This window comes from Sorex araneus, chromosome 1 (assembly GCF_027595985.1).
Source record: "Sorex araneus isolate mSorAra2 chromosome 1, mSorAra2.pri, whole genome shotgun sequence".
Taxonomy (NCBI): domain Eukaryota; kingdom Metazoa; phylum Chordata; class Mammalia; order Eulipotyphla; family Soricidae; genus Sorex; species Sorex araneus.
Window position 1 is genome coordinate 340332152 of NC_073302.1, and position 27461 is coordinate 340359612.

General features: G+C 38.4%; 1 protein-coding gene across 1 annotated transcript in view; it reads right to left on the bottom strand.

Moving 5' to 3' along the window:
- KCNU1 (potassium calcium-activated channel subfamily U member 1) overlaps positions 1-27461 on the bottom strand; it is a 204294-nt gene that overhangs the window by 31710 nt on the left and 145123 nt on the right. Inside the window, exons 23-27 of the mRNA XM_055128431.1 lie at positions 19528-19540; positions 17117-17239; positions 12958-13182; positions 11396-11582; positions 4390-4449 (exon numbers count right to left, since the gene is read on the bottom strand). Of these exons, the coding sequence (XP_054984406.1) occupies positions 4390-4449; positions 11396-11582; positions 12958-13182; positions 17117-17239; positions 19528-19540 (608 nt within the window). The remainder of the gene's footprint in view (positions 1-4389; positions 4450-11395; positions 11583-12957; positions 13183-17116; positions 17240-19527; positions 19541-27461) is intronic.

Genomic DNA, 27461 nt, shown 5'->3' on the forward strand with positions numbered 1-27461 from the left:
GATATCATTGGGCTACACTCGCACATGACAGGGACAAACGGAGACATTACTGACTCGAGCAAAATTGAAGATCAATGGGATGACAAGTGATACAAGTGATACAAGTGAACTTTATTTAGCTTGTCCCAGAAAGGGCTAAAGTAGTATCTCTCAAAACATAATCACTGTCACTGTCACTGTCATCCTGTTGCTCATCGATTTGTTTGAGTGGACACCAGTAATGTCTCTCATTGAGAGACTTGTTACTGTTTTTGGCATATCCAATACGCACGGGTAGCTTGCCAGGCTCTGCCGCCTGGGCTCAATACTCTTGGTAGCTTGCTGGGCTCTTTGAGAGGTGCGGAGGAATAGAACTCAGGTCAGCCACGTGAAAGGCGAACGCCCAACAGCTGTGCTATCACTCACCTAGGAACCTTGTTACATGGAATATTCTGATACCTTACTGTAGGATTGGGGGCCAGGGCCTGAAATGTTCAGAAATCTTCCAGCTGTTGTTGATGGTGATGATTTAAGGCCTACCGAGAGCTAAGGGAATCATTCTAATTGATACCAGTGTAATGGAGAGTGATTGAATTATCCATCACTTTATCTTGTCCCAGGATCACAACTAGTCCCATAGACCACTATAAATGATTTTGCACAAAAGTGTTATAGGCAGCCTCTGATATAATGCAACTGCTTGAAGTTGGGGATAGAGTAAGGTATCAACATTATTTGTTTCAGACTAATGCTTCAAAAATGTTTATAAGGAAAATTTAAAATTTTTCTTCAATGGAGACAAATGACAGAGATAATGTCTCTCGCTGGAGAACAGAGTATTATTACTGTCCACTATAAAATCTCTGGCTCTCTAAGCTCAATTTTCCACTCCCATGATGTAAAAAACTAAAGCACGCCGAGGGGCGCGTGCACTCGCGGGCTCTCCAGGTGGCTCTGTCTCACCACCCGCGTTCGGTGCTCTGGAACCGCAGTGTGTGGACTGGATCGGGACGGCCGGTGGTCAAGGACAGGCGAAGGAAGAACGAGGACCAAGCTGGTTGCTGATTAGTTACCGTTTATTCAATCTTCAAGCTTTCTCATCTCCCGCACTCCCAGCTCCGGCCTCTCTCTGGATCTAATGCTCAACTCCTGCCTTTTTCTGGCTTCTCTCTCTCCTCCTCCTACTTCTCTCCCGATCTCTCTCTCAGTGGGTCTGCCCTCGGAAATAAGATACAAAACCAAAACAGAAGCCTTCTTTGGGCTCTAAGCACTCGGATTTACATCCCAAAGACCAGGCTGGGCTGCAGCAAGAAATCTACATGTCAATTACAAACTAGACAGCACCTGAAATTTACATCCCAAAGACTAGGCTAGCACCTTAGATCTGCAGGTCAAAGATCAGCTAGGTTTCTGTGACAAAACTTCAGAAGGCAGCTGGAAAAGGGGAAATATTCCAACATCTCCCCCCTTTTTGTTTAGAATAGATTTTAACCATAAAATAAAATGCTAGGCACAAAAAGTTCAATAACACTAGCAGAACACCTATTCTCTAGGACAGATACGCTTTCAGCAGGGCCCATCCAAGGATGAAATCCCAAGGTTGTGTTTCTCCTCTCCGTCCAACAAACATATAAGCATTCATAATATTAATCATTTTGTATGGGCATAGCAAGAGATGCATAAAACTTTTAGAATTGCTCTCCGGGGGTCACCTCATCTCAGACTACAGCGCTCAGGCCAGATTTAGTCTTTCCTAGCCCTAGCAGGGCCCTGTCTCGTCGTTGCTTTTGGATCATGGCATGACACCCCATGACCAAGCTCTTAACATATAGTTAAGCATTAGGCGCTTTGGCCAGGCCCATCTCGATGCCAGGGTAGCACACAACTTACCGCTTGCCCTGGGTCCTTCTTCGTCCCACGTTGGGACCCTGCCTTTTAAGAGGGCTAGGAACTGAGGGCAACCAAGGCTACAGTCAAGAAAGCAGATGCCCGGGAATTAATAATATTCAAAGCCAATTAAATCTCAATTGCAAAGGCATAATATTAAATGTCTTCCTCTGTCCATACAAAAAGACATGCTCTGAATAAACTATGCAAAGGACTCAAGGAGAAGAGAAAAACATTATTTACAAGTCAACAGAACACTAAGAAAGAAGCTACAAATAAACAAAGGAATAGGAGCACTGTAACGGGAGTAACCCAATAAACCTAAACTACTGAGGCTATGTTATCCTACACCATGAGGCAATCCAGTGCATGTATCCACTGATGATTCTTCATATCACCTCTGGCAATGAAAACTCAAGCAACCATCACATAAAGCTAATGACACTCTTGTTACAGCTATGTGGTATTGGTGTTAAGTTTTACGTTGCTATCCCTAATGTAATGGTCTTGTGCCTTCTTCCAGCATCCAAGAAACTGGAAGTTTACCTTGTTAGTTTGCAAGCTGCATACTGTTTTATACTCTTTGCAATTCTTGACAGTCATATTGCAATCTAAACAAATCTATGGACAGGTGACAGAATATATTCCCAAGACTCTGGCTTAGTCTCTAATTCTTTTTGTTTTCTCTAGTAGAGTTAGGGGAAATAGCATTAGTGAATCATTTTCTTCTGGTTACTACATGATTTTATAAGGCTGATCAAGGTGTGAATAATATCAACTCTCATTTCTTATTTGTACATACTTTCTTCTTCTTGTATAACCAGGTCTCAATATTCATATATCCCAGGAGAACTTCTTTAATTTTACCAGATTATTTACAAGCAATGGATTTAGCAGTCCTAGTCACTTCCTCCCACAGACCGCTGTATATTCTGTTCCAATCTGTAGGATCAGTGTCAGTGTGACCTATATCTCTATACCAGCCTGTCAAGGAACTCTGGGGCTGAGAGAGCATCCTTGTGACTTATTTTGCTAGTAAAAGACTACCTGGTGCTAGGAAGCCTTGTATTGAGCAAATATGAATGTCCCTGGAGAATGACACGGTACTCTTCTGGTCAGTGAGAAGCCTAGTCATTCTGGTTTGCAGAATGATCTTCTGCTAAATGCACTTAATATTTATGTGCCTCAGAGTTAGACATTAATCAAAGGGGTAGCACTGTTGTCCCATTGTTCATTGATTTGCTCGAGCGGGCACCAGTTATGTCTCCATTGTGAGACTTGTTGTTACTGTTTTTGGCATATCGAATATGCCACGGGCAGCTTGCCAGACTCTGCCGTGTGGGCAAGATACTCTTGGTAGCTTGTCAGGCTCTCCAAGAGGGATGAAGGAATCAAACCAGGGTCAGCCGCATTCAAGGCAAACACCCTACTCACTGTGCTATCACTCCAATCAAAGGGGTAGAAATATAAAAATGGATAGTTTAAATGTGACTACAAAGAGACTGGCAGGAACCAATCTGGGCAAGGGCTTTGGGATCTTCAGAGCTTGAATTTGAAGGATGATCTGGTTCTAAAATCCACGGTCACTGTTTTCTGATTGTTTTGCTATAATTCCAAAGGCAAGAAGTGTTTGTCTCTGCTGATTTCTCTTTGTTTCCTTTATGCTTCCCCCCCTAGGAATATGGAGTCTCTTCACCTTGTTTAGAATAACTCATTCAGCTTTGATGTTCTAAGTTATAAAATTCATTTAGAATTTCAGACATATGATGAGGACGAATCTCAGAGGATCATCTTTGAGTGGATTCAATCTTTGTTAAAAGTCCCCTCTTGAGTGTTTTTTCCATTTTCCACACAGATTCAGATCTCTGTTTCCTCAGTGCCTGTCAAGTATACCCCCAAATGCAATGGATTAGATCCCTGACCTTGTTTCCGCCCCAAGATTCCAAATGCTAGCATTCTTTAAGATTTTCATTTTCACAAGGTGCTGGTAAAAGAGAAGAGCTCTTTGCACTTCCTGAGTGGAGAATTTCTGTTTTAGTCGAGTAGCACTCTACTGAAGGATTAGGAGAGAAACCAGGGATAAAGGACTTGAGGACTCCAAGAGTGTGTCTCCATAAAACCAGCCCCCTAATTCCCTTGCTTTATCACTCCAGGAGAGGAGCATACTTGATGTGAAGCACCATGATCTGGAAGACAGTAGGAACAGGGTAGTTGGAAGAGTGAAGATAGTATCCCACATCCATGACTCCTTTTACAGAAGATTGTCTCTAAAAAAGACTAGACTTTCTTCTGTTAACTAGGAGAGTGGAGAAGGCGAGCTTTGTTCCTGTAACCGAACAGCAGCCATTCAGTATCTGCTGGATGATGTCACTAGTCAGGGAAAGGCCCAGTGCAATGCTCTGTGAAGCAATTAATGCTCTCTTATAGCCATTCAATGTCTCAGTCCTTCGACTCAAAAGAACATTGGCACAGCAGCACAACAGCACAACAGTTTTGGACCCCCCCAAAATTATCCCTACTTACTCAGTTCAGTGAGGGTGGGAACTCTTCGGAATTTTAACTTCTTTGTCAACCGTGGTGACACTTTCAGCACATAAAATAATAAAGAAGAAGAGATTAGTAAATGCAAACTAAGTGACTTGTGAAACTTGACAAGGATGTAAAGGCACGCTATATTACTTGGCGTTTTCTCTTAGCAGAGTCTTATAACAGAATCTCAAATCCTTCTCTATATTTAGGGAAAAAAAATTATGCTTGGACCTTTTCAGCATCTCCTTTTGAGACATGTGGTGTGTCTATGTGTTTTCTAAATGGCTCTTATATGAATTACTAAAAAGGAAAAGCTCTCCCAATAGTTTCTTATCAACGTTATAAGTAAAATATGGTTATTCTTGATAACGTGGCGGTGTTGGATAGTGGCTCAGACAGACAGTGCTTAGAACTACCTCCATATGCCAGTGCAGGAAACTGTAAATAAATACAGTTGCTGCCTCCAAATTTTTGGAGATGTTGCAGCTGGGTTTTGGCTCCCAGAGCTGTTTGCCTCCTTGAAATTCTCTCCCAAGCTTCTACTTATGTCTTCCTTTCCTTCCTCTAGTAGAACTCACAACCTATGGTCTCCTGTTGGCCTGCTCAACACAGATTGCTTTGTGAATTTCTTCCAGACTTAGATGGAAGGTCACATGAAGGTCTTTGGTTTTCATTTTCATTTTACAGAGTTGTCTCCTGAATTAGGAGAGAAATTTACCTCTGTGACCTTTAGCTGCAAAGAGAGTTGACACACAGCACTTGCCTGAAATAGTTTTACCATGTGGGAAACTTATGAAGAGTCTCCAAACCCATCATGACACTAGAGTTTCTGTCTCAAGGTAAAGTAAAAGATGTAAAGAAAGAAAAAGGTAAAGGGAAATGGGAAGCTAGGCTTCAGTTAAAACATGAACTTGCACACAAATACACACACAGATACACAATCATTTTTTTGTCTTTGGTTTTTGGTCACACCTGTGGGTGCTCATAGCTCACTCCTGACAATGCACTCAGCAATCACTCCTGGTGGGACTAAATGTAGTGCGTGGGACTGAACCAAGGTCAGCTGCACATAAGGCAAGCACACACAGTGAGGTTCTCATCAGAAACTATGTATTCAAACTGTTGGTTTTCTTTCTGAAACTTTCCTGATAATGCTCCAGGATGGGGAAAATTCTTGGAAGTTAAAATTCTACTAGTAACTTCTACTAGTAGAGTAAAATGCCCTAAAATACCCCCAAATAACCTTCTACTTTGGAAGAGGGTAAAATATTTAGAATGTCTATGGTTTACTGAGTCAGATATGTTGGGGAGGGAAGGATGCTGTGAAGCATGAACAAAGCGTGCATTTAAGAAATGCTGAGAAAAAGACAAAAGGAAAGACACTGGGGAACCAGAAACAGGGATCTAAAAGGGGGCAAGTTGAAAATCCAAATTAGAGGGAATTCTATGTGCTATATTTAGTACCACCTCCACGGCTTCAAGAAATATTTATAAGAGTACTTTGTGTTCATAAAGAGTGGAGTTGGATGTATTTTCTGATGGCCACTGTATCCTGAGTCACACTTTAAGGTAAAAATTCAAACTCTGAAGAGCACAAGATATTTGTAGAACATATTTGCCATAGTTAAAACTGGCAATAAACTTAAATATACCTTTCACTTCAGGTGAGGAAACAGAAGTCTGGAATGTGAAACTTGCTCAAAGAACTAAGAGGAAAATTTACATGTGTGTCTACAGATATGATTATTCCTGACTCATTATTAAATCTTACATGAGATGACATCTGAATATATTAAACCAAAAATTTCTTGGACTGGAGCGATAGCACAGTAGGTAGGGCATTTGCCCTGCACACGGCGGACCTGGGTTTGATTCCTCCATCCCTCTCGGAGAGCCTGGAAAGCTACTGAGAGTATCCTGGCCGAACGGCAGAGCCTGGCAAGCTACCCATGGTGTATTCTATATGCCAAAAACAGTAACAAATCTCACAATAGAGATGTTACTGGTGCCTGCTCGAGCAAATTGATGAACAAGACAACAGTGCTACAGTGCTACAGTGCAATGATATGTGAGGGTAAGGAGAATTTTAATTGAGGTTGCAAAGTGATTTTCGTTAGAACAAAGGAGATATCTCTTTAACATTGGAATGGGGTGAAAACGCTGTTCAAATAGATTGAACTAAACAATAAATCTAAGGTACCAAAGAACCAGTATAAATAGGATGAACTATGACAAATTTCAAATTTCCTATAAAGCTTGGAGAGTCACTGTCACTGTCATCCCATTGCTCATTGATTTGTTCAAGTGGGCACCAGTAATGTCTCTCATTGAGAGACTTATTGTTACTGTTTTTGACATATCCAATACGCATGGGTAGCTTGCCAGGCTCTGCCTCCTGGGCTCGATACTCTCGGTAGCTTGCCAGGCTCTCCGAGAGGGGTGGAGGAATTGCACTCGGGTCGGCCACGTGAAAGGCGAATGCCCAACCACTGTGCTATCTATCGCTTGAGCCCATAAAGCTTGGAAGACATCTGATTTCCTAGAATTGTCATGGTTTTAAAGTAGGGAACTTACATATCTGATAAATATTTGTAAAAAGTCCTTCTGCCTACTTTGAATTGTAGAAACTGTAGGAGATTAGACAAAGGTCATGTGAATTTTGTTAATTAAATATAGTTACATTTGAAGGAAAAACTGATAGTGTTGAGTTGATATATCTTGATCCAATTTACATCACTTGAAAATTATGGGTGAATTTTGATAGTTCAGTGAGCACCAAGTTAAAGAAAAATGCACTCTTTTCTGGTGAATTGATTTTGTATTTATATAGACACAAAGTTTGTTCTGGCATTTTCAGAAAAATATTGTTAGATTTTTAAAGAAAATCAGACTCTGCTGATTGCAGACTCTATTACAGGATTGCAATAGCTTGAACTTAAATATTGTTATTGAAGATAGACACATACAGACTGGCTGAAGTGATTATTTAAATAACTGCTTCTGATGAATTTCTGCCTTCTCTCTGTCTTTTCATGTGGGGCAATGGCTAATTTGAATATGTCAGATCATAGACTGAGTACATTTTACTAATGTCAATATTTTTGCTACCTAATAGTGCACAGTATTATACCTGAAATTTTCCAGGCTGGCAGGGTGCCATTACAAAAGATTGCTTAATTGTAGATTACTACTGTACATTTAAATTTCAGTAGCATATTAAGTTGTCAGACATAATTACCATTATATGTTTAGATTATGCCACAAATTATTTAGTTCAGTACCTAGGTTTGCCAACCTGTTCTCCCTGTGATGTGACAGGGCAGTAATTAGAGCATCATTGACAAGCCTAAGCTTTGCCATGGAGAGTTCCAGGGACCCGGTGATCTTTAAGACAGTCCACACACTGCTACCATCTACACCCAACATCTCCTGGTGACTCAGTATGTGAAATAGGTTTGGGAATCCCAGGTGATTTTCTGAAGTACTGTTATGACTCTAAATGTGTGGAAAAGGCCACTGATCCCACAAAACTTTTACCACATGTTCCAGGGCAACTTCTTCAATGTTACTGAGGTCAATTTACTTTTCTTTTAAGTTATGTGAATGTGTAGAATACATATCATATGCATTGTAGGATATATGGAAGCATGTCTAATCTCTCTACACTATATTCAATGTAATTCTCTACCCAAAGTTTTGACAACTGAAACCATTTTCAGACTTTGGTAGATAAACTCGGGGGTGGCAGGGGACAACAATGGCTCTGATTGAGAGCCACAGCCTTAGAATAAGAAAAAAAACATGAGTTACTCTTAATTTGGTGCCCAGCATTGAAGATGTTTTCATGATTTTGTACTGTCACTTCCTGGAGTTAAGCACTCCTATATCTACCTCTCATTGTCTAGTTCTCCCTCTCGAAGAACCTGACAAGCTACTGAGGGTATCCTGTCCACATGGCAGAGCCTGTCAAGCTCCCCATGGTGTATTCGATATGTCAAAAACAGTAACAATGATGGTCTAATTCCCCTGACCCTGAAAGAGCCTCCAATGCGGTACCATTGGGAAGGACAAGTAAAGAGATGCTGCTAAAATCTCAGGGCTAGGATGAATGGAGACATTACTGGTGCCTGCTCAAGCAAATTGGTGAACACGGGATGGCAGTGATATAGTGATATCCACATCTCAAAAGGAGCATTGGTATGAAATGGGAAGGGTGATTACAAGAACAAGTGATGGAACAAGTGTCTTTGATGAAAGTACATTTTAACCTAGAGACTCCAGGTGGAGCCTTATTTATTGATGAAATTTCTGAATGGCCTCTTGCTAGCCATGTGTTTCCTGAGCATAAGCTTAGAATGGAGTTTTACATATGCCTAAGCACTATCTAAACAGCTTTGATGACCTTCATTCATTAGGTAGGTCAATATAGCTCATATCAGTGTTGCTTTCCCAGTCACACAAATGGTATTGTCATACATGAAAGGAATGGTGCAAGATATAGATAAAGATAATGGTGCAAGAAATTTCCTCTAAACTTCCTTTTAATTTTGGAAAGAGTTTCTCCTTATAAGCTTTATAATAATTTAAGTACTTTGGCATTCCTCCATTTTCTCTTCCTCCTTTCCCTCTGCGCTCTATCTCTAAATACTAATCCTATTAGTTGCTCCTTTAAGTGCAACTTTCTAACCTATAATCTGTTATAGACTGTGAAATATCTTAAGATTAATGTATTTTGTCAAATGAATGAAAAGTGTAGATAAAATAATAAGAGGAATGAAGGATATCTTTAGACATGAAGGATACCAAATTAAAACCAAAGATTAATATATATTAATATATTTTAAATTTATATAAATACATGAGATAAAAAAATTCAGTGGTGTGATGATGTGGCTCAAGTGGTAGAACACAGACTTTGCACAAGCATGGTGCTTCTGAGTTGGATTGCCAACACACCACTAGGTATGATCCTAATAGAAACTTAAAGATTAAATGAACACTACTTTCTCCTCTCTTACCTCTCCCCCAGCTCCTGGTAACTAAACCATTCATTTATTGTTGAACAACTATGTTCATCCCAAATTTCAGCTATTATAGTAAGTTCTGCAATGAATAATGGTGTACATATGCCCTTTGAATGAAAGTTTTTCTGCCCTGGGGGTAGCTACTCAAAAGTGAAATTATTGGGTCATATATAAACTCGATTCTTAGTCAACTGAGAACTAGCCATACTGTTTTCCACAGCGGTTCAACATGGAATATTATGTAGCTGCAAAATGATGAAATTATGCAGTTTGCTGCAACCTGAAAGGAACTGAAAGATAACAATTTAGGTGAAATAAGACAAAAGAAGGGCAGGCTCAAAACGATCTCCCTGATCTGTGGCATAGAATAACCATATACAGGGGAATTCAGTATAATAAAGAAGGTGCCTAAATCATACTTAACTCCAGAGTATAGAGAGAAGAACAACAGAGAAGGAAAGGAATCAAGGGGGCATTAAGAAAACAAAGAAAGGAAGTATGGGAGGGGCAGTGGTCAAGGACCTCAGGCACATTAGCAATGGGGGGAGTGGTACAGCTATCCATCCAAACCACACTGTCAACAGCACTGGAAACATGTGATCCAAACCCTAACACCAGGTTTTAAAATGTTCCTGTTGAGGTAGCAGGTTGAGGGGGCTGGAGGGGGATTGGGAACAGTGGTGGAAAGATGTAAAAGTAAATTTTCTATTCCTCTTCCATTAATTTAGTTCATAGGAAGGGAAAACATAAAATGTTAAGTCTCCAGGATTGATGTGCAAAACACAACAGCCTTTTATTGGTTACTGATTAAGTATGGATGTCTCTTTAGTTTGAATTTTTGTGAGGTTTGATCATTTAGTAAGAGTATGCCAAGTATTTGGCTGGCCCATTTTACCTAAGAAAAATTAGACTGTATTAGTCATTCATGAATTTGTCCCAAGAATCTTATATTTTCCCACCTAAGAACAGTCATCAGGAATTCACAGAAAGTTCTTTTGGTTTCCCTCTTTAACTCATGAGTATTTTTATCTGTAGCTATAATTATTAAAACTTTATTCTGTCTTTTGTGTCTAGCCTTCCAACCTCCATGCAAAGTGGAATTGCTATAGTCAGCAGCTTTCTGGCTAGAAGCATTAAGTAACTGATATTGAAATAGAAGATGAACTGACCCAGAGGTCATGGTTGGATCTAAGGATTCCAATCATTTATCTTTCTTCATGAGAATGTTTTATATACAAGAAATTATTCAATTATTCTTCATTATTTCCGCATTAGTTTGAGTGGTTTACCGTTAATTTTTCGAAAGAGTCTAATAGATCAACAGTTTTCCTTGTCAATGGAGGATGGAAATCATAGCTGTGTGGTTCCCACCACTTTACTGAAAGAATACTTAGGAGAAGTATGTAAACTCCTGGCAATGCAGCTCACTTTAATGAGTACTAAACAATTTAAGAAGTATTAAGTTACCCTGATTGTTATAGACACAGGATACAATGAAAAAGTTAGTATAGCTGTCCTAAAGAGATCCAGACTTTTCATCATCTCTATCTGAGGTTAAAATATGATCTTAGTCTACAGAAATTAAAGGGACATTAGAGAGTTATCTATAGTATACTTCATTTTGTCAGCCATGAGACTAAGAGTAACTACTTGGACACCTAAAAGATGCAATGAGAATAGAATAATAATATATGTTATTAATTGTAACAAAGTTCTGATAGCTATATTTACTGATATGTGTAACATCAACAATAATGGTTTTTAAAATTCCATGATTGCCCTTAACATAGTAAAACAGTGTTAGGTGCATTCTGTCCAGAACATATTGTTTTTCAGTGGATTTAGAATCCCAATGACTAAATTGCGCATTACTTCTATTATGAAACTCTTAGAATTTAAAGAGGTCTTAGAGGACATTTATATGAGCTTTTCCTCTCTATCAAAGAGAGAAGCTTTCTGTTGAATGTTGTCCTTACATCGATCAATGGTTTTCGGGAAAGAATAAAAAATCTTCAGTGATCTGATATTGAGGGTAGCCATGATGTTCTCTGTGTCCATCAGAGTCGAGCTGTGTGAGGACTTGGATGGGGAGGATAAGACAACACACATGGAACATTCCTCTATGTTTACTGCATGGAGGTCCCCAGTATAGAGTGCAGATCCCTAAGGAAAGAAAATCAGGTTTAGGAGAAAATTCTCAAATTGAAGGACTTTATGTCATGGTTTATGGTGATGACTTTTTATAGAAAGTCCATCCTCTGCTGACTTAGTTTTAAAACATCATTACCTGAAATTTGGCACATAAAGCATCACTTGCCAATATCTTAGTGTTGCTGCTATGAGGCCTTTAAAGGGATCAAGTCTGGATAACACTAAAGAGGGTGGGTGTGGATAAGATCATTTATGTCTCATATTTTAAAAAGAACAGTAAGAGGTAAGTTTTGAGGAAAATTTCAGAGCAAAAATTTGTGGCTTTACAATTTTGTTTCTCGTTAATACTCCTCCTTAGACAAACTGACAAAGCAAAGGGGTATATCTTCTTTTCTTTGGTGAAACAGTAATTTCTTTGGTCCTCCTAAATTTAGAATTAGTCTAAATTAATTAATTCTGGTAGATTAGATTCTAATACTGGTAATCTTTAATGCTGGAGACTTAGCATTTTATGTTTTCCCTTTCTATGAACTAAATTAATGGAGGAGGAATAGAAACTTTATGAGCTTTATGGTGACATTTTTAAGAAATAAGTGAAATGAGAAGCATTGTTGACATTTGAAAAGTATACTTTCCATATTTACAGAATTATTTTATGAGAAATAAAATGCCTTGGTATATTTCATACTGTACACAGCGCTTTTTTTTCTGCCCAGGGAAATTATGGTATATAATGTGATGTAGAGCTTTGAGGGTTCAGAACAAATTTAGTGACAATCATAAAGCCACAGGTGAATAATTGATTTATTTCTCAGACTGGTAAGCCTGATTCCTTCTTTTTATATGTATATTAAGGAACATAATTAACTTAATTAACTATGTTTTACTTAAGACATGTCTCAGAAAATGTGGGGAAGTTAGAGCATAGAGATTTGCCAGTATTAGCTTAGATTTGGCCACTAAATAAGAATCAGAAACAGAAATGCAGAGAAACTCTTACTTCTGTCGAGATCATAAAGCATAGTCATAAATATAAATCATAAACATTATGTCATACTGTTTGGATTTAATTCCAAATTCTACTGCATTCTGCTATGTAGTCTTGGGTAGGCTGCTTTCTTTCCTGGCCTAAAGTTCAACATATAAAAATCTACCCCTATAAAGTAATTTTGACAGTTAAATAAATTAACTTATATAGAAAATGTTAATAGTGGTTTCTAGTACCCAATAACCATGCTATGACTACAAACTTAATTGTAGGTGGTTATTATTATTCATAATGACTAAATTAATTCATTGATTATTTATTGTTATCAAACAATTTCTAATTTAGCTCCACAGTGTCATTATCACTATAAGTCTTCATTATTACTTATGTGATACTTACAGGCATAATGAATAATTTGGGAAAATTTCGAAGAAATCGCCATTCTCTCTGCAGATAATCCAGTGAACCAATGAACACTATGTCCTTTAATTCTTGCCGGGTATAGTTGCTAGCTCTCAAGGGTATTACAAAATTCTGCAGCCCGATCAGTGTCGACTGTGCATCTCCAAAGACACACACTACAATATGGTTCTGAAAATCACGTTTGGACTTCTCAGTTCGTTTCTAAGCACAAACATGCCAGAGATTAGTCATTTTTAGAATCAAGATAAGAATTCTACAGATAGGGATTTTTCCTCCTACCTCATTGTTCCCAACAAACCCACAATAATACTGTCACACAAATTTAAGAGAATTTTTTAAATTTCTCATAAAAAATGAAAATGAGGCACAACGGCCTGATTGTGTTTTGTCTTGTTTTGGGGCCACTTTCAGTCCTTCTCAATACTTACTCCTGGTTCTTCTCAGGGATCATTCCTGGAAGAGCACGGAATCAAATGTAGTGAAGGATGTAAAACCCCACTCGATCCTGTGCTAGCCAAGTGCCTTACCCACTGAGATATTTCTCTGGCCTTCAAGTATACATAAAATATTGTGTGTGTGTGTGTGTGTGTGTGTGTGTATTTGTTTCCTGGACTGGAGTGATAGCACAGCGGGTAGGGCATTTGCCTCACTCTCGGTCAACCCGGGTTGTATTCCTCCCTCCCTCTCGAGCCCGGCAAGCTACCGAGAGTATCCCTGCCACACAGGAGAGCCTGGCAAGCTACTCATGGCATATTCAATTCGCCAAAAACAATAACAAATCTCATAATGGAGAGGTTACTGGTGCCCGCTGGAGCAAATCTATGAACAATGGGATGACAGTGCTACAGTTTTTTTTTATTTTATTAATTTTGAAGTTTCCTATTGACCTGGAGTTCACCAATAAAACTTATATCACCCATCATTTGTTTAGAAATCATGAAACCAAATGGGAAAAAATATCTCTGAATTTCATTGCATTATTTTACACTGTATATGGAGTATAGACTGTTTGCTGTATACAGTCTAAAACCATTGTAAGCTTTTAGACTGAATATGCTTAAACATTCAGTGAGAAACTAAGACATTCCAAATTCTATTGGTGATTCTATGTCTTCTATATATTAGTTGGACTGCACAGTGTGTAACAATTTTCAGTAGATTTCATACATATAAAAATACATTTTAGTTTGAACCATATGAAATTGTCTTTTTCTGGGTCAAAAGTGGTTACAAAAAGGCGATTTCCATGGGCTCAATGTAATGTACAGAATGGATTTAATAGATTATTCTCAGAGTCAAGGAAAATCACCTTGAAAGTGAATCAAATAATTGGAAGGTGATAAAAGTTTTATTTTCTCCCCAATATTGAAAAGTACTCCAGAGTATTGTCATATTTGCTAATTGTTAGCATCTCCCCAATAGTTCTAAATTGAATGCCACTTAATATAAAACAAAAATATTTGAATTGTGCTTCCCCCACCCCCTTACATACATAGGGACTAATAAGGCCAATAACTTAAAGTTAAGAAAACAATTCCCATAGGCAACTTATTTTAAGCTGATATTTGCTTCTTTCAAGAAATGAGCCAGTGTCATCTCTCATTAAATTGGGAAGAAACCTGTCCTTGATTAGTATTTTTATTTTAGTTTTGTCATTAGTTACATTACTATGAAAAGTTTAACCTCTTTGAATTTCAATACTTCTATTAAAAATAATAACTGTGCTGTGGAAATAAATAATTGACTAAAAGTATAGTGTTTAACTCATTGATTGTTGAGTAACGTTGGTGTTTTGGGTTTTGGTTTTGGAGGGCAGGGGTCACCTGACAATGCCCATGACTTACTCTGGTTCTGTGTGTTGGTTACTCCTGGTGGTGTTCAGGAGATCACGTGGGACCAAGAGCTAAATCAATCCAGTACTCTAACGCAAAGCATGTTCTCAGCTCATTGAGCTATCTCTCTGGTCCTGTTCAGTAGCTTACCACATTTGAATCTTACTGCATTCCTAGAGGAGGGCACTTGGAAAGTGCTATCATAGTGGTGATATGTGTTTAAAGTCACTCCATGCCTGAGACTGTTTATATTCCCGAGCATATGCAGAGTCAGAATGTTTCAAATGGGTATACCATTCTCCCTTAGGCCTGTGCTTAGCCAGCTTAAATGACAAGCTTCTGTGAAACTGCAGTGGATGACATCTAACAGAATAAATAGGGAACATTTGATATCTCAACAATTGGAGTTTTTCAAATTAGCATACACTGGGAAATACTTGCATGTCAACTATTTCCCAGGGAGACCCTGGGAGCAGAAGAAAATAAAGCTACTTGTCTAGAGAGCTTTCCTGGAGAGCGGTATTAATCTTAACCAAATCTATTAAATAATTGTCTCTAGCTAATCCGATTAGTTTTAACTTGAATAATGAATCCTCTAACGGTATTTAATGTAACATGCCTGAAGTCCAACAATTGCTCTTCTGAGTAGGACTAAACAATTAGAAACAAGATACATGGCAGAATGTGCTAATGGGCACAGCTAGAGAGGCAATTTCTCCAAGAAATGGTGACACAAAACTATCTCCCGATTGAGAAAGATGGTGGCTTTAGAGTCGAGGAGGGGGCGGGTGCCGGGGCAAAGAAAGGGTGCTCTAATTGTAACTTGACCTGAGCACTTCCAGTTGAGCCTTTTGCACACTCAACCAAACTTAAAGTCTTGTTGTGATCTTTATTTTGGACATTTCTTCACTTTAGTCACAGTTTCAAAATCCTAAAAACTTACAAACTAGAAGTTCTTTTAAATGTGCCAACAGATTCAGTTGTTATTCCAAACTATATTCCAAGTTGATATTAAAGCATTGTAAGGGAGATAACATAGCAAACCGTCTTCATGCTTAATAGACTTGGTATAATAATTTTTTAAAAACCTTGTTTAACTTCATGCCTTGGTCTTTTACACGCCTCCATGTGCAACCAACTCCCAATCCTTTCTGAAGATTTTCCTCCCACTGAAAACATGTTTGACTTCCTGCTCAACGGATGTTTATTTTGCTCAATTCAAAATGACATGACTGCCAAACTGTTAAGTTTTAGCAGACCTAATAATCTTCCATTTGATATGACAGATATGACAATTTTGTGTTTCTGATCAATTGATTGATCATTCTTTTACAAAAGTTGGAGTGTATTTTGTCAGGACCCTGACACTGAGCCACAAAAAAGTGTGTATGTTTGTGTGTGTGTTTGTGTGGTTTTGCATGTATGCAATGAATGTGTGTGTGCATGTATGTGTGTGTGCATATGTGTACAGAAAACTATGAACTAGAGTATATTTGGAAAGCAAGAAAATAGTATCATTGTCAACTTGTCACCGTTAAAAATTATTCATGTAACACACAGCACACAGTTGCTTTTATTAGTTAAGTTTACTAAGGGCTGCTTACAGGTAAGCCACTGAGATTCTAATAGCATTTGCACAACTCTGGAAAATGAAAATATATGGGAATCTTAAAATCAACTGTCAGAGCTTAGATTAGGGACAAGAATTTTATATTTTAGCTTATGGTATTTCATTTAGCTGAGTTAGTTTCCTTAAGAAAATTGACAGCAATAGGATCCTAATATATACAATATTCACCATGTTGCATGGGAGAGATGAGTAATCTAGGAGAGACATTCCTGAATAATGTGTTAAATAAAAGTATTTTCAGCTTTAAGAAAAAATACAGAAAATCCAGACATAGAAACCAGTAAATTAGGGAAAAAAGTTTGGTCTTAAAAAGGAAAAATTGCATAGTCCTTGTAAATAGTAATTCCCCTAGTGTATTTAAATTAATTAGATTAGCAAAACAACATTTCAAAGAAAATAATTCTGAATTAGTCAGCTAAATGAACAAATGGTTGTCAAAGGAGGGGGAAAAAAAGTAGTTGAAGAACCTGATCTAATTGGTTTATTACTTACATAGGTTTTGTGAAATGCCATATCTGAATGTGACCCTTCCCACATTCATGTGGCTGGTTAGGTGTATGTTTTATTTCAGAATTTATACTTTAAGAAGAAAACTGGAAGGTGCCTAGGGGAAAGGAGTCATTTACACTAATGGAAGCCTGTTTTAGTTACAGTTTGGTCTAAGGTCACCTACCAGAATCACATTTTCCACAGGGACCGGTTTGCACCAGTGAAACATGCCACTGCCATCGAGCATGCTGTTCCCTTCACTTCGAAAATGCCTAAATAGGAAGAATAAAAACTTATTCAGAGAGCACTTGGGGCTATGAGGAATCGAAGTCAATATGTCAAGTTTTGTCTTAAGCACCCTAAGAAATGCCCTACAGAACTGAGCTTGCCATCTGAAGGAAGGAGGGGAGTGAGACGGGGACTGAACGTGGGCGGCACCAGTGGGCAATGGAGTGTTAGACAGTTGTGTGCATGAAACCGTATTTTTTACAGTATCCTAACCACAGTGTAAGAGTATAAGAGTTCAGGCAATGACCTCAATGCATTCTCAAACTGATCTTACCTCTCTTGCAAATGTCTCTGCAGCATGCCTTTTTGCTCCGGCATCACAGGCCCTAGGCTATGTTCCCCAGCATGCCGAATACCCCTTGCCTCTGACTTCCAACAGGCTGTCTTTCCTGCTCAATTTTTCTCCATCAATTAATCATAAAGATGCTCAATCAAGTCATAGTACCAAAAATTGACTCAAAGAGTCTGATCTGACCACTCCACTTAAAACTGTAAAACCTTTTACTTACCAACATGCACAAAGGTGCTCTGTGACATAGAAACATATAAAGAACTGCGGGACACTCTCTAGCACATACCATATTTTAATGCTCTGTATAATCAATTTGGTTTATTTTATTGTAGATTATATTCATGTGTTGGGGCTGGACTGAGCTCTCAGGGCGAGCCCATGTATACTGTACTGTACTACGGACAGGAACATAGGGACCCATGAAAATGGGCGAGATTTCTCGTGTGTCCTGACTGGTTTGGATGAAGCTGAACATTTTCCCCCTTCAAGCTGCCTTCAGAAAAATAATTTCAGTCTACTGAAAAGAGCAGTTTTCCTTCTCCCACAGAAGCCTGGCTGGTCTTTGACATGCAGATGGTGTTAGCCAGGCCTGACCTTTGATATTGTAAATTGTAGGCTCTGGCCCAGCCTAGTCTTTGGGATGTAGATTTCAGGTGCAGGACCCAGTTTTGTCTTTGGGATGTAAATCCAAGTGCTTTTAGCCCAAGGAAGGTTTCAGTTTTGGTTTTGCATCTTCTTTCCAGAGGCCTAGATTACTGGCCTGTAGATACAAGGAAATAATGTTGCCTCAATGTTCTTCCTGTAATATCTTTTGATGCCTTTGGTGATGTCACTATATTGCACCTTGTAGAGGTACCATGATCAATAAAAGGAGGTCCACGAGGCCCTCTGCCTTTGCTAAGAGCCAGAGAGAGCCTTAGTCCTCCAATCAAGACATTTCTTCCACGTTCCTTATCTCAGCACCTCCAACCACATGAAGTTCACACAACATTCATGATCCCTATCATCCCTGTATTACCACGTGAAATCCATAGGAGAAGCATATTTTTTCAAGCTAATATATTGCTATACATAGGTGCCTACAAGGATGTAGACAGAGAAAATTGTGGAGCTGATATTTGAGTACAATGCTGAGGTTGAGATAACTACAGTTTATATTAATTCTTCTTTCCTTCCTTAGAAAACTCACAATGAGATAGGTCCACATGACTCACTCTTGATAATGAAATATGAAAGATGATGGCTGACAAAGTGAAAATCTGATTTTTCTGACCCCTCCTAGCCTACAGTAGGTAGCTGTGAGCAGCCTGAATACATAAATGTGCATTTCCTGTGAAGCAGAGTGTCTTTGTCCTCTACCTTTGTTAGACATGTACCATGAACAAAAAAAATGCGCCTTTGTTATACAAAGTCATTAGTCACAAGATATCAGAGCTGTTACTACAGCATCAGCACACCCTGCAAAAACTCAAATATAAATGTTTCCAAAACTTGTAAAGTTCTAAGGAAATAATTTGTGCAGTCACATAAAGTTTGAGAAAAAGTTCCAGTGCTTAAGATTCTTCACACTAAAATTCACAGTGCACTTTGGAAGATTAAAGGTTCTGAAATGTCTCACACAAATATATATCCTTTAGACTATATAATGCAGTGCACTTCATACAATAATCTATCCAGAAAAAATTATTTACTTATGTACTTACTTATTTTATTTAAAATACCTGATATTATCTCTTGAAAGATTTTTTGAGATACACTGTATTAAATCACACTATAGATTCAAACTCAGTAGTTTATGACAGACTCTGTGTTTGGATTGCACTCTACATCCTAGGGGAAATCCAATCTATTCTGCTTCTCATGCTGAAGGGCTAAGAGACTTCCCTGTGAAAGTATATAGCTTATTATTCAACATCTCCAACATAATGACAAGCAATTCTGCTATCTTTAACCAGGTTAGTTTCTAAATTGCAAACACAGGCATAATATTTCAAAGAACTTACTTAAGCTTAGACTGTAGTGTCAGAACTAAAATAATGGGAGGAAAGTATCCAGACGTAGAGGATTGGGTGGGAGGGTTTGGAAAATAATACAAAAGCTAATTTCTAATGAGAATGGCCAATGTTTAGATGCAACCTGTATTTTCCTCTCCATTTAATATTTATCTATAAAGTGAATGGATTCTAGTCTCTTACCTAAGCAGAGGATATTGTAAGGTCAGTTTCAAGGTCAGTCTGACCAAAATGAGCTACCTTGAACACTGAAAGTAACATGACTTTTGTAGTCTAACTATAAATTACATGTTCTATCCCAGAATTCTAAGATCTACACAGGATCTATTGAAGGTTACAAGACTGGACAATAGAATTGGCTTTATGTCAAACTTGGTAAGGACACCCCAGAGGAAAAAACCTAAGACTTAAGACTATTTTTGATCTATAATAGGATTTGGAGGCTTGGATCTATTACTCATCTGTAGAAACTACTTTTCTTTCCACACACTGTTTCCTAGATACCTTCCCACAGCTCTTGATACATTGCCCCTAAATTACCTTCACAGAGGTGGTTTCCTGTTCTCTGCCCTTGGCACTCAAACCTGTAACTATTACCATGGCTTTTCTTCTATTCACTTTGGCTTTTACCACTTCCTTTGCTTCTCCTCCCTTTACATCTTTCAAAAACAAATGAATGAAAAGTTCTTGGTCTGGTAATTAAATCACTTTCACAAACGGAAGATGATCTTTTCCAAGTACATTTTAACTGCCCTCAGAATAGCAAATCAATCACTATACACTGTTCTATCATAATAAAAGTATGATCTATGTACACAAGCTGTCACAGACAACATCTTTCTTCATTCTTATGTTATGGAAAACAGATACACCTTGGAGGAAACACCTGTTGGAGACACATGTAAGAGCAAAAGCTGGGGTGGGCCCACTCCATCATAAAGACATCCATCTGGTGTCCTTGCCAAAGTAAAACCTGATGCAGTTTAGCTCACCATCTTTTTAACGAAAGCTCCCTTCTGCCATATGACTTGCAAATGACATGATCCTTGTAGAAATATACTTTCCTAAAGAGATTAATAAATCATCTACGAAAAATGTGCAGCAGTAGCAGTCTTAGAACATGGAAACAAGGATTTGAACTTAACACTTGACGCTGTTGAAGGAAATGACAGTCACAGGGCACTATCCAGGTCTTTGGGAAAAAAATAATCTACATCCTGACCACAAGTAGAAGCTATGTTGGTGAGAATGTTTTCTGTTAGGAGAGGCTGGCAGAAGAGTAAGATGCTCTAGGGCCCTTCAATAGGACAAGTTTGAGATGAGTGTGGATTTGGTTTACTGGTTATAAGACAGGTTTCTCATTGTCCAAGCAAAGTATCATACTTCTGCGTTGGAGAAAAGTAAAGTCTCTGAGTCTGGCCTCTTTCCTCCACCTTTTGAAAATGATGCATTGTATAAGTGGGGTTTGAAGGGCTCTTGCACCCTGTCCACTACAGCATGTTGAGGCAATAAAATGGACCCCTAGCATTCTTGATGATAACTCTCTTTCCTAGGGCTGGTTTTCTGTTTACAGGAAGTCAAAATCTTGTGAAAAAATGCTTTAATATGTCTCAGCAACAAAGATGGGTTCTCTTTCCTGCATTCTGGGAGTCAGTCTGAAGAAAACTCCTCCTTCCCCATGGTTGTCAAAATTTACTGAGTGAATCTTCTGTTTACAATAAAATGATAAGGTGCCTTTGATTTCCAAGGTTAGCAACTAACAAGATGAAGATGAAAAGATAAGAAAAACTATTAAGAAGTGCTAGATCAGGTAACATCATTTCTGGGATGATTGTGACTCTCTTTTTGGTTTTGTGTTTTTGGCTTTTTAGGGTTCACACCCAGCGATACTCAGGGGTTACTCCTGGCACTGCACTTAGGAATTATTCCTGGTGGTGCCCGGGGGACCATATGGGATGCTGGGAATCGAACCCGGATCCGCTGTGTGCACGGTAGATGTCCTACCCGCTGTGCTATCACTCCAGCCGTGATTGTATCTGTTGTTATTTTCTCCAATATACAGACTTGATTCAGATTCTCTTGAAGATAATCTGTTAGGGGATGAGATACTTCCATTGATTACAATAGCTAGTACCAACCATTCTTTTCTTATGTATTTGGAAATTTGGCTGGTAACCATCCCTAAAACTCCATAGATAGCTTGTAAATTCTTTTTCTTTTTTTAAAACGTGGATGCACACTTTAAAATTTTTTATGCACTTTAAAATTTTTTTGAAATTTATATTAATGTAGACAAAAGCCATACAATTCCAGATTTGAAATAGATTGAAAGCAGAGCTCCAAGATTAAAATAATTAAGTATAAAATATCATTTTTTGGTGAAAAATGTTATATCTGATCACAGAGTTGTTGTCATCTTTTATTAGGTGGTTTGTTGCTAGCTGAGCCTTCTGTGTTACTGTTTTTTGTGTTATTGTGTTTGGTTGGTTTCTGTTACTCTCCCATGTAGTCTGGTGAAATTTCAGTACTGGCATTTCAATATTGAGGAATTAGGTGTCCAGAGACTTTCGGATCTGTGGTCTGGGCCAATGAGTTACACAGAGCAGCTGTGGGAGGTGAACTTGGCTTCCTGGGTTTTCAGAGGAGCAGAGGGGCTGCCTACCTAGACTCCTAGAAGACCTCAGAGTTCTAAAGAAAATTTCTCTTTTACATGCAGCACACAAAATAGCTATTCTTATAAGGAATTACAATTTTCTGCCATTATATAAAGCTTAGGGTCAACTAGATTTGTATGTTAATTTATTTTTTGATTTAAAAAAATTTGTTCATATCTTGGCACTCAGGGATGAGTCTTTCCAGGACTCTGGTGACCGTATATAATGCCAGGAATATAACTCAGTTGGTCACATGCATGGCAAGTGCTCTACATGCTCTACTGTCACTAATTAAAAATATATATATTGTAGGCACTGTAGTTTACAATAGTATTAATGACAGGATTTCATGCATAACACATCCAGAGTGCCCACTTCGCTCAAACTTTGACCTAGTGTCATCCCCCATCCATCCTTTGTGTGTATGATATGCTTTCTATAGACCAGTTGTTAGTTTCTGTTCCCTGTAGTCATGTTATACCCCCATGTTTCTTTATATCCCACATATTAGAGATGTTTCTGTGCCTGTCTCTCTACTTTTAATTTCAACAGTCTTTCTACTCTCCAAATCCACGCACATAGCAACAAATTGTATGGTTTCATCTTCTCTTATATCACAGTAGTATGGCAGGGTATATAGGTATCACAGTTTCTTTATTCAGTCATCTGTTCTTGGACACTGGCTGTTCCAAGATTTTGGCTATTATGAACAGGGCTACAATGAACATATGAACAGGGCTGCAATGAACAGAAATGTGCAGATGGATTTTCTGAATTTGGTATTTGGGTCTTGGAGTATCAAATACTTTGGAGTATCAAATGCCAAAGAAATGGAATGTCTGAGTTATATGGAAGACCAAATCCTTGTTTCTTGAGAAGTGCTCATACTGTTTTCCAAAAGACTGTTCAGTCAACATTCCCACGGGCCTTGAATGAAGGTCCCTTTACCTGCACATCCACACCAACAGTGGTTGCTTTTGTTCCTTGAGATGTGTGGCAGCCTTACTGGTGTGAGATGATATCTCATTGTTCTTTTGTTTCGCTTTTCACCGATAAGTGATGCAGGACATTTTGTTTTGTTCTGTAAATACACATGGCAGTGCTCAGAGCTTACTCCAGGCTCTGCACTCAGGGATCTACAGTGATCTACATCAGGGATAACTGTTGGCACAGCACAGGGGGAAAACATGGGATGCCAGGGATTAAACTATGGTCTGCCACACACCAGGCAAACATCCTGCCCACTGTAGGACTCTGGTTCCATGCAGAGCATTACACACACACACACACACACACACACACACACACACACACACACACACACACATTTTTGCCAACTGTGTATCTTCTCAGGAAATTTCTTCTTGTCTCTCCCCATCATTGTTTTATAGATTTTTTTGGGGGGGTTTTCCTTCTGAAATTCTAACTTTGCATTATATATCTTGGATATTAGCCTTTTATCAGTTGAGTGATGGAAAAATATTTTCTCCTAGTCTAAGGAGTGTCTTTTTGTTCTGCTCATTATTTCTTTAGTGGTACAGAAGTTTCTTAATTTTATTTAGTACCATTTGTTTCTTTAGGATTACATTTGCTTGGCATTGAATCATTAAAAATGCCTCTAGCTTCAATGTCATGAAGTATTCTATTTAAGTTTTCCTCAATATAATTGCTTAATTCAGGTTTGATATTGAGGTCTAAATGATTTATTTAAATTTGACTGTTTGGATAATGTTAGTAATATTTATTAATATATAAAATATATAATATACAATAAATTATATACATATAATCTGACTGAGCAGTTTTCCCAATTATTGAAGATGTTTTCCTTCTCCACTTCATATTTTTTGCCCCTATATCAAAGATCAATTGTCCATATACATTAGATCATCTCTGGACTCTCAGTTCTACTCAGTTAGCTGAGAATCTGTCCTTACTCCAGTACCACACTGATTTGATTACTAAGCCTTTGATAATATAGTTTGAAGTTGGGAAAAGAGAAACTTCCCATCTCATTTTTACCTATGACTGCTTTGGTTATTTGGGTATTTTATTATTCCATATAAATTTTAATAGCATTTAGTCTTTTTTTACAGAGTGTCATGGAGGGAAAGAGGTCTTCCACGAACTATACTTCCCATTTCAATTCCCATTTCAGATAATGTTCTTTCCTGACTCAGGGTGGGTCAGAAAAGCAGAACACTCTTGTCCATGTTGTTTGGTAAAGTGGGAGGAATGTCCTGGAAATTCAGGCCTGGATTGAAGCCTCAATGAACCTCTTTTATCCCCCCTCCATCAATATCACTGTCATCACTGTCATCCCATTGCTTATTGATATGCTCGAGCTGGCAGCAGTAATGTCTCCATTGTAATACTTGTTACTGTTTTTGGCATATTGAATACGCCACGGGTAGCTTGCCAGGCTCTGCCGTGCAGGCAAGATACTCTCGGTAGCTTGTTGGGCTCTCCAAGAGGGACAGAGGAATCAAACCTGGGTCAGCCACGTGCAAAGCAAATACCCTACCAGATGTGCTATTTCTCCATCCCTTTCCTTCAATATACAAATGTATATTGAACCATAAAAGTGGTTTTCTCATGCTCAGATTTTGACACCAGAGCTATTGATTAAAGAAAAAAGAGTACAAACAAAAGTAACTTGAATATGAAAAGGAGAAAAAAAAAGAAATTAGAAAAGAAAAAAATCAAAAGACAAAACACCAAAATTAAAGTGAAAAAAACAAATTAAAAAACAAAAAGCAACCAAAAACAGAAATAAGCAATGTGCAAAAAGTGATTTGCACAAAAACCGTTTCCCACTTTTAACTCTGACATCCTGGAAGTCTAGGTGATCCTTAGGAGTGAAACAAACAAGAAAAGAAAATTTGGAGAAAACAAATAAAATGAACAATATAAATAATTATATAAAATTAAAATTATCATGGGTGTTTTTTAATAGGGACTAAATTAAATGTGTATAATTCTTTGTACAAGATGGTCATTTTGGCAAGTCTTCCAATTGAGGAACGGGAGATGTGTTTTCGTTTCCTCATGATCCTTTAAAATTTTTTAGCAGTGATTTAAAGTTTTCATTGTATCAGTTTCTCGTCTCTTTAATTAAACTGATTCCCAAGCACTTGCTTTTATAATTAAGCAATTATAAATGGGATTTTTTTTAACTTCCTTTTTCTTCTATTGCATTATTTGCATGTAAAAAAGCCATGTTGATTTTTGTAGAGGGCCACTTTACTGTATAAATGCATTGCTTCTAGGAGCTTTCTCAGGTAATCTTTCTAAGTAGAGTATCATGTGTTCTGAAACTAGAGTTTGACTTCTCTTCAATGTGTTGCCTTTAATCTCTTTCTTGCCTAGTGGCTATAGCCAGGACTTCCAATAATAAATTGAATTTAAGTGGTGAGAACAGACATAACTGTCTTGTACCTGAACTTGGAGGAAAGTTTTCAGTTGAATAAATTTTTCTGTTTATTGATATGATAATGGGATTTTTTTTGCAGAGAAATTTTGCAAATCTTTTAAAAATTTCCATGATTTTTTAAAAAAAATAAATGAATCATTGTGAGGTACAGTTACAGACTTACATATTTTTGTGTTTACGTTTCAGTCATATGATGGTCGAGTACCCATCCCTCCACCACTGCTCATTCTCCATTACCAATGATCCCAGTATCCCTCCTCCCACCCCTGCCCCATCCCCCCACCCAAACTTGCCTCTGTGGCAGGGCATTCCCTTTTGCTCTCTCTTTTTCCTTTTGGGTGGGCTGGAGCGATAGCACAGTGGTAGGGCATTTGCCTTCTACGTGGCTGATCCGGGTTCAATTCCTCCGCCCCTCTCAGAGAGCCCAGCAAGCTACCAAGAGTATTTCACCTGCATGGCAGAGCCTGGCAAGATACCCATGTTATCTTCAACATGCCAAAAACAGTAACAAACAAGTCTCACAATGGATACTTTATTGGTGCCCACTGGAGCAAATTGATGAGCAATGGGATGACAGTGACAGTGACTCCTTTTGGCTGTTGTGGTTTGTATCATAGGCATTGAGTGGCTATCATGTTGGGTCTATAGTTTACTTTCAGCTCTCATCTCCCATCCCTAGTGGGCCCTCCAAGCACCCTTTACTTGGTGGTTCCTTCTCTATCTAGGCTGCCTTTTCCCCAGAGTGTGAGGCTGGCTTTCAAGCCATGGAGCAATTCTCCTGGTACATATCTGTACTATTCTTCGGTTTAAGCCTCGCATTCTGTTACTTTATATTCCAGAAATGAGTGCAATCTTTCTATGTATGTCCCTCTCTTTGTTACTCATTTCACTTAGCGTGATACTTTTCATGTTGATCCACTTATATGCAAATTTCATGATTTTATTTTTTCTAACAGCTGCATAGTATTCCATTGTGTAGACGTGCCAAAGTTTTTTTAACCAGTCATCTGTTCTTTTGGGTGCACTCGGTTCTTTTCCAAATTCTGGCTATTGTAAACAGTGCTAGAAATCTTGCAAATTCTTAGGAAAATTTTATGCCCTGGGTCGAGAATAATGTGATTAAGTAAAAATATGTTTTACAAATTCTTAACTAACAGTAAGAGTATAAGTCCTGTGAAGATTATTGTGGAGGAGACAAGGAACATCTCCGTGTCTTAAGGAGTTCTGATGTTTTTTTTTTAATTTTATTTATTTTTTATTGAACCACCATGTGGAAAGTTACAAAGTTCTCAGGTTTATGTCTCAGTTATACAATGCTCAAACACCCATCCCTTCACCTGTGCCCATATTCCACCACCTAAGACCCCAGTATAGCTCCCACCCCCCGCCCTTCACCCCCCATCCCTGCCTGCTTAGTTGATAAATTTCACTTCATTTTCACTTTACCTTGATTACATTCCATATTTCAACACAACATTCACTATTGTTGGAGTTTTCCCCCAAGAAAGACAGCCCTACTGCCAATGCAGCATTTGATAATTAGTTTTCCATTGCTGAAACTGGAGAGATATGAAGTCCCGTTGTTTCAAGTACATAGAGTTTTTCCACCCTCCTTTCCGCGCCACCAAGTTCGTGCCTGGTTAATGAATAGTCCTCATATTATGGCTGACACCACGCTGCCCTACGAGAAAAAAGGATATTTCCAGTCCTCGGCTGGTGTGGGGCTATGGCTTAGTTCAGTCTAGAGACATGGTTGCAAGTAGTTTCCGGAACCGGAAGTAGTCTAGTTAGGCTCCGGATTCTGGTTGATCAGCAACATCACGGCCACTCAAAAGTGTGGCCACCAGGGT